General features: G+C 34.2%; 1 protein-coding gene across 3 annotated transcripts in view; it reads left to right on the forward strand.

The window, feature by feature from the left end:
* Nucleotides 1-5291: 5291 nt before the first annotated feature.
* Nucleotides 5292-8414, forward strand: part of LOC119645385 (venom protease) — a 5171-nt gene continuing 2048 nt past the window's right edge. For 2 of the 3 annotated variants that reach the window (XM_038045592.1, XM_038045594.1), the window contains exons 1-2: nucleotides 5292-5339; nucleotides 8235-8407. In XM_038045592.1, the coding sequence (XP_037901520.1) occupies nucleotides 8311-8407 (97 nt within the window). In that variant the 5' untranslated portion in view covers nucleotides 5292-5339; nucleotides 8235-8310. Of the gene's footprint in view, nucleotides 5340-7679; nucleotides 8408-8414 lie in introns of those variants that run through there. The other variant, XM_038045593.1, reaches the window with a different exon arrangement.

Genomic DNA, 8414 nt, shown 5'->3' on the forward strand with positions numbered 1-8414 from the left:
TTTTATAATAAATTGTTCGAAATTGATTGCAGGCGTATTTATGCATTTGTACCTTGAAAATTGCATGACATGGCGACTAATAGGTGTGGATAAATTACAGTATTTAGCGAACAACTTGCTTTTTTTCGTTTTCATAATTATTTAATTTTTTTGGTGGGTTGTAATTAAAATTTTAATTTTAACCTGTAGCAAAATTTTATAACTTGCGAAAAGAGTCTGCCATAATACATTATACGTGACCTTGAGATCGCGATTTTTTTATTTTTTGTTCGTTTCATGTCTCTCTTGTTTTGATAGGGTTTGATTAGTAAGAATTTGAGAAGTTTTGATCTCTTTTTGTTGAAACAATTGCGGAATGGAAGTGAATTGTGTTCATCAGATCCTCCACAGGACAAAAGATTGCATTAGTTGACGAATGAACTTTGATTTTTTGGTCCCGTTTCGAGATTATCATTGCACGTAGGCAATATATATTCCCCGGGCCGGGCCCTTTTCAATCCATTTTCACGCACTATTTGCGTACATCTCATAGATTATATTATCATCACATCATCTCATAGGTAAGCAGGCATTAGATCCCTCGAAGCCTAATAATATTTTGAAAAGTTTTTCTCTCTTCATCCAGTCGACTGTAATTTGTCTTACATTAGATTGAAGTTTAACGTGTATTGTGGAAAGCGACGCATAGAAATAGAATATCACACAATTGCTTAAACTCTATAATATATCATAAGATTATAAATTCAAGAAGCAACTGAGAGTCACTGAGAGGTCTATGACGGGCATATCGAAGGAAAACTGAAAACAAATGAAAACTTCCAATTGAAATTAAAGTCAGCATGACCCGGCAAAATCGGAATTTTTTTGAAAATTTTTAACTTTTATCATCTTTGTTATTTTATCCAATTTTTCAGGTTAACATAGTATTTAGGGCATCAAATTTACTATCATTTTCAAACATTTTTTCTACACATATTTGCAAATTTTAAAGTCGATTAGAGTGGACAGTGGTGCAACTTGATTAAAAAACGATACTCGCGATAAAAGAATCTCATTGATATCATAGGCGATAATTTAAAATTTTAGTTTACTGATGAATATAAAGCATTTTGATATGTTAAACGTGATTGCGGAAGATAACTGTTTTAGGTTAGGAAAACTATCAATACAAGCTTAATACAAGCGGAGAAAAAATTTACGAAACTTTGAAATTCCAAACCAGATGAGACGTGAACAATTGTTTATTAGACAGATCAGTAAGTACAGATAATATCGGTGTATACAGCAACGTCAGTTGGTCACAAAATTTTTTGAAAACTCCGATTCGAAAATCGAAAAATAAATTTGACCAAGAGCAGATCTTTGCAGAACACTTGCAAACGTAGACGTTCACCATCAGAGAAAGCATTCAAAAGGTCATTGCAGTTATATAATTCAGACCAAAAGCTTCAGATTGTTTTAATTTCGAATAGAGAAGAGTCGAGAGCGAATTCCAAAATGGCGTCCTGGGCTCATCCAAAGCACAATTACTTTACGATCAAATAATGCATTTCTGAACTTGAAAATTTTCCTCCCGAATAATGACGCGTTAGAAAAATGTTTAGATTTTCCACTTGCAGTCGGTGGCGACTCCACTCTCTTCCAGTCAGTGCAGATTGAAAGACCGGGGAAATTTTGGGCACTGAACGTTATGTACCGTTTACTATATTCGTAGTAAATAAATTAATTCGACCGCCTCCTCGATACATTGTCGGTTGTGGATATAGAGTTGCCATAGTTTTGTTAGGTATCGAAGCAGTCATAAAGGAAAGCATCGATAACTCCAATTAGCTTTATTGTAGTCCACGCACAAAATTTACCTGATAAACGTTATAGAATATATAAATGTAGTGATAGTAATTGTGTTTTTGCTGTCGTTGCTATTGTTGTTGTTCTTCTTCTTCTTCTTGTTTATAATGATCTTATTGTATTGCGTTTTTCGTTTAATTTCGGGTCCTTTTCTGTATACACCCGGCTACAGCGACTGTGCTTGATATTTCATTTGTATCGTAGGCTGCCTTTCTTTTCTGCTCATACTCGCAGTCACGCTCTTTGGCGCTTTATTGCTAATGTTTATTACGAGAATTTAAATGCATCTTCATTTAATATTGTTTTTATTAATTGAACACTTGTAAGGTTTAAGGGATTTGTATACTTCTACTACAGTCAGGGTTGCTGGGATTTCTTTAATATTGAGACTTATTAGTTTGGAAGCTTTCTTTTAATGATTTTTCTCTACCCACATAAAAGCATTCGGCTTTTCTGAGAAGCAAAACGCTATTCTTTCCTGTAATCTTGCAAATCGCTGGTAATAATTAGGATACTACTTGGCCACCAATCCGAAAAAAAATTGTACAGTTCTTCGAGTAGGTGGAATGGAAGTCGGAACATTACTGTTTGATTTCATTCAAAGTATAACCGCAAGAATTTGATCTAGTGCACCACAAATATTGATGTTTGATATTTGAATCGTCACATAGACCCCAAATACCCATTTTGTCCATAATTTTTTGTAAGTCGCCTTAGGGTCATCTAAGCAACTTCCATGAAGAGAGGACACGTTAACGAATCGTATCGGTCTTCCATTAGCATGTTTTCAATTATATCAATTTTAATTGACGGAATTTTATGGATCGTTAACTTTATCTCTCGATTAATATTGCGACTCCCTCACCTAATTGATTTCTTCTCTCGTAGCTTACATATATATAATATTTAACGTTTTATTTTATTTAAAAACGCCGACTCTTAACACATTTGATTTTTTAAGCGCACCAAGCTTTTACATATAGTCACATAGAAATGGTAGACATCATATATATTTTTTCCTTTTTAGTTCGCTTAAATAAAATCTAATTTAAATACAAATTTTTTATATAATTTATAAAAATAGTTTTGTAACGTAAAAATTTTACTGGGGGCTTGAACTGCTTCTTTTTGGGCAGAATTAATCGACCCCATCTCGTCAGCATTCACGTCGCGTGCAATTGAAATGCTTTGGGTGTCTACTCTTATCGGTGTATTGCGAAATGAGTAAACTGACCGAGCGCCGAAATTTGCTGCTTCTGCATGGATTCATAATAAGTCTTTTCTTCTTCAATCTACAATTGTTGACAAAAGTCTTGCAAAAAAACAGAACACTCTTTGTGACTGCCTTTGTGAGTTGTTGACTATTAGAGGAATCGCATTCGGAGCAACTAATTTATGGACAACCTGAACGCAGCTAACGCAGGAATCAACTCCCAACTACATCCCTACACACTTCAGCGAGCTGGTGGCCTCTTGAGTTAGATTTGTTGGCGGCAGCTATGCCTTCGCGCACATAGCTAACCTATTTTTCTACGTTGGCTTATTTCCGACAGTAGCATATTTTATGCAAAAATTCATTTACCTTTAAGTTAGTCGGTCATTTAACAAAGTTCATGTTCTCATGTTTACTTCAACGAAATTAAGACAATATTTTATAGTGAGCTTTGCTGCTGCGCTTTGGTGTTCATAACTATTGCAAACATAAGAGCTTGTTCTAAAAAGTAAAGCTCCATCTACTAGGAAACGAAACTATTGGCTACCGTTGCAAGCAAACGATAATGATTCTGAGCAAATGGATTCTGCTCAAAAAGAGGGGTTCGTTCATCCCCTTAATAAAAGTACGCGTTACGCACGACCGCACTAACTTAATATGAAAAAAATAAAAACCTATCATAAAAACCTTAACGAAGAAAATTAAATTTGTTACATTTGGGTCACGTCAGTGCATGTTATGGGACCCCGTCCCATAAAATGGTCTTCATGAGAAGTATGTATACCTTTGTATAGGAACAATGTATACTTTTTGTTGTATTATGATGAACAGGAACGCAAAAAAGGAAAGACGAACGACTATAAGGTATTTAATGATCGCTTAATTATAATGCATGTACTTGTTATATACATTACTGAAAGATGAGGGGTATTTTAATTTTGTCAAAAGGTTTGCAACGCCTAAAAGCAAGCTGCACAAACGCCAAAAAAGTGTATATATTCTTGTTTAGCATCGAATTCTGAATCGATTTAAGTATGTACGTCTGTCCCTTGGCTATCTGTTCGTCTGCGAAATTTTTTTTGTTAACATTCTCCTGATCGCAACAGTGAAGCTATCGAAATGAAAATTGAATGTTCTTGAACGCAGGTTGTCATTGAAAATGGGCCAAATCGGTCGAAGGGCCCGCCTACAGTAGTACGTGTACGTACGTACGTATTCTTCAAAAGGAATAAAAAATTGTTTTTTGGCTCCATAACTCATAAACTGTAGCAGATAAATGTACAAAAATTTGACCGTCTATCCTTTGACCAATGTTGCAGTGCCCTTATAAAGGTGGAAAATAATCGGCCATCTCTTCTCGATTTTATAAAGTGTCATAATTTCCTTGTTTATTCAAACCTTTTATAGCGCGGAGAAGGAAACCTCAAAAACCCCATATATTATATAAATTCTTGGCCAGTTTCAAGATGGGAAAACACCTAAACATGTTCGCCTGTCCATCTGTCCTTCTGCACAACCGTGCAGTATTTATGGTAAATGTTCTCCCGTTCGCAAAAACAAAGAGATCTCCTACAAACCAGCAATCAAAGAATTTGAAAATGATTTAAACTTTTCAAAGAACTTAACCCATAGCGCCCACACATCTATATATAACAATATCTGTGAACACCTTTGTTTTTTGTGTTTTTTATTTGTTACTCATAAAGTGCATCATACAAACACCACACATATATATTTATACGAAAAATAGAAAAAATTATCTATGCCCACCCAAATCTTATACAGTATGATCAATATGAGAATTCTTTCACTTGCTTTTTAGGATCGCGATGATGGGTATAAAAGATTCGGTCATAACTGAATATAATTTTCTTACTTGTTTTATGTTTATAATTTCGTTGCTGCTTAAACTTGAGAAAAAGCACAAACTGATTCATATATTCTACATATAAAAACAAAAAAAAAACGTATGCAATAACAATTGCGACGATATCAACCGGTATAAAGAAATTAAAAAACAAAAAAGGGAAAACATGATATGGAGAAACAACACAAAAATCCGGCAAAAACCCAAGTTATTTAAGCTATAATGAGATTCTAGTCATAAAATATTTAATCATTGATATAAATATATATATATTATATATATATATATATATATAAATATATATAATGAATTCACGAAACTGTACAAATGAGATTTTTAGTTTAGTTTTACTTAAATTTTCAACAACGGCGACAGCTAATTTTCTCGTCAAAATTACTAATAAACACAAATGTAGGCAAAAAATCAAAGCGTAAACCAAAGGCATAAAAAAAAAATAAATAATAATTGAGAAGAAAAATTAATAATGATAATAATAATAATAAAAAACAAATGTACCGTAATACTAATTGAATTAATTGAAAGCAATTATTAAACAGCAGGATATAATCGATTGTTGACATTTTTAATGACAAATTAAAAATATCGCTTGTATAGCAAGCATTTAACAAGTTCTACGAGATCGAAAATTAAAAATCATTTTTGCTCTCTATGATGCGTAAATTATAACAAATTGAATGTAATCGGGAAATGATTAGCTGAAGATGGAGAGAATAATCTGATAGTTGATTGATAGAATATTTAGCAAACATTCTCTATTTGTCGTACTTTCGCCTTAAATTTAGAAATCTTTGATAGAACGATAAGGTCTTTACGAAGATCACAGTAAGTGGGGAAGAGAGTTAAACGTTAAACTTAAAATTTGATCTTATCCTACACAAATAATTAAGGAGAAGTTTCAAGGAAAAAATTGAGTAATCAGATGTATTTACTTAAGAGGAGAAGACAACGAAACTTTCCTCTCAAATGTGTCGCCTGAACGATGATAAATGGTATCGCTTGTATATTCACAAATACTCGCTTCCTGTTTGCTATTTTGCCATGAATTGAACGATAAAAATCTCATTCCGTTCACAAAGTCGATATGAAATTGTTTAGTTAGCACTGCCAGAGCGGATAATACGACTCATCGAATTTTTTTGTTTTTTAGCATAATATTCAAAATTAAATATTTCGACATTTGTCCACGTATGTTATTAGAAAACAAGTAGGAAAGTTGCATTCTACCATATCGACCATTTATTATGCTTTTCGCATTCTTCTTCTTCTTTTTATAGTTTTTTACTTGATACCCATATCGCTTGAATTTCACGTTGATCAAGAACATACATACTTTATAGAGTTTCTCTCCGAAGCTTCCTTTTGGGTGTTACTAAAACAAAGTGAGTACACCCCCATCCTTCAGTGATGCGTATAAAAAATGTTATCAAAAATTATACCATAAGATAGTAAGAAAGCTCGCGACTATTTCCATCTGAACGTACTATCGTTAAGACTTACACAATACACTAGGTTATCCCGGAAATTGTACGAAGCATACTTTGTACGGCCAGTGAATAGATCCGAGCTTCATGCCAATAAAACGCCATATGCCAGACGCGTGACTTTTTCGGCTTAATGCGAAGGACAGTGCTGCTGAATGGTTACGCGTGATGAACATATCATATCGCGAGTTTTCAGCACCGCGAAATTCGGCCTTACTTGTCAAGAAAACGTTCATAGCACAACTCTGTGCGGTTGTGAGCCGACATTAATCTTTCTGCTTAACACTAGTAAACAATCGGTGACTTAGTCTCCGTTCGGCGATAATCAAAAAAATGAATGCCTTAGATAGACTGCCTTAAAAGACCAGTTAAGCGTTGTGCGCGCAATTCGTATTCGGTCTAAGAGGCCGAAGAATTAACGCTTGGCGATAGATAACTGTTTGAGTTGTTTAAAAATAGCTCGTTCCATTCTTTTCAAATATACGCTCTTAAGAAGATCATTTCCAGCTCATTGGATAGTAGTCATACAAATGCTGTTTAGGGTCGAAAATGTCAAACTATACAACATTATCATCATTGCTTACCAAGGAGGCAACCATTACTTTGATTTCCATTCCAGATAAGCTGCTTAAATGGGCTGTCTCCCCACAAATGCAAGTCGCGGCTTGATCCAGGAAATCTAGAGTTTATTATTATAATTTTCATGTCGTGGTGGCGAACCTTACAAATAAAAACTTTAAATGTGTGTTCGCATAAACATTTATGTATGTCGGTCAACTCACCAGCATTCCATTCAAGCTATGCTTGTCTTTCCGATTTATGAAACGGTCTTCTTTTCGTGCGGGCTTATGAAAATATAAATGACGAAAGGGTTTCGTCGACGCATTCAATGACTTCAATAAATAACGGGGGTATTTCAATCAACCACACACGAACAAAAGCTTACTTAGCACCCAAAATACCAAATTTTCTACAGAACCATACTTTTGCGTTGGCATTAATGCGCCAACACGAATCAATATTGACGATTTTGGGAGAGCGGTTCTCGCCTCTCTTGGGCATATCTATAGCTAAAAAGGTAGAAAAACTCCAAAAAGGAAACCTAGTTAACACCGTACGCAATCCTTACTTAGATTCTTATTGGGCAGATTCAAAGAACATATCTTAAGAATTTTCATCTGCACCACAACTTTCGCAAATTTGCCCAATGTGAGGAAAATCGACCGCAGCATTAACATATGTGAGATTCTGAGCCTTATAAAGGTATCACAGTAAATATGAAATTTTGAGGACAAGCGTTCTTTTCGAAGGAAATATACTTCAATATCGAAAACTTAATATTCATTTTTTTGGCAGATGGACGGTTTTCAGTAAATATTGCGCAAACAACAGTTATAAATCAGTTATATATCATAGAACTTTGGATTGGTTATTGCTAACATGCATCAGAGAGGGCTGCTACACCGAAAGATGGACCCCAGCGCTGGCATTACCATAGTTGTTGTTGTTTACAGTTTTTGCAAGCGCATCATACCATATCACACATATATAGAGCCCGTTGTATGGCCATTGCCGCGATGCTATTTAAATCCCAACACATCTGTTCATACATAAGCAAATCACTTGGGTTAACGCTCAGAAATTGATTTCAAAAATTAAGCAAATGTTATTTGTTTTGTTTGTTTGCAATTACATAACGATATGTTGTTTATTATAGTGAGGTGCGAGGGCACCTTTTTATATAATATTATAACTTATTCATATAGGCAAAGAGATATAATTTTTTATTGATTTCTTTCTTAAGCAATTTCGAAAAGACAAAAACCGCCCTTCAAGTAAATTTGAAATTAAATTTTAAAGCGCGTACACATGATAATAAAATGGCAGAGTTAACAAAATCTTTTTTTGTAATTGCTTTATTATATTATTATTCTCACTTGCCTCGAACGTATGCTGAAAGCGGTAAAGGTTACATTGGTAAGTT

The sequence above is a fragment of the Glossina fuscipes genome, unplaced genomic scaffold, assembly GCF_014805625.2.
Source record: "Glossina fuscipes isolate IAEA_lab_2018 unplaced genomic scaffold, Yale_Gfus_2 1, whole genome shotgun sequence".
In the NCBI taxonomy this organism is placed as follows: domain Eukaryota; kingdom Metazoa; phylum Arthropoda; class Insecta; order Diptera; family Glossinidae; genus Glossina; species Glossina fuscipes.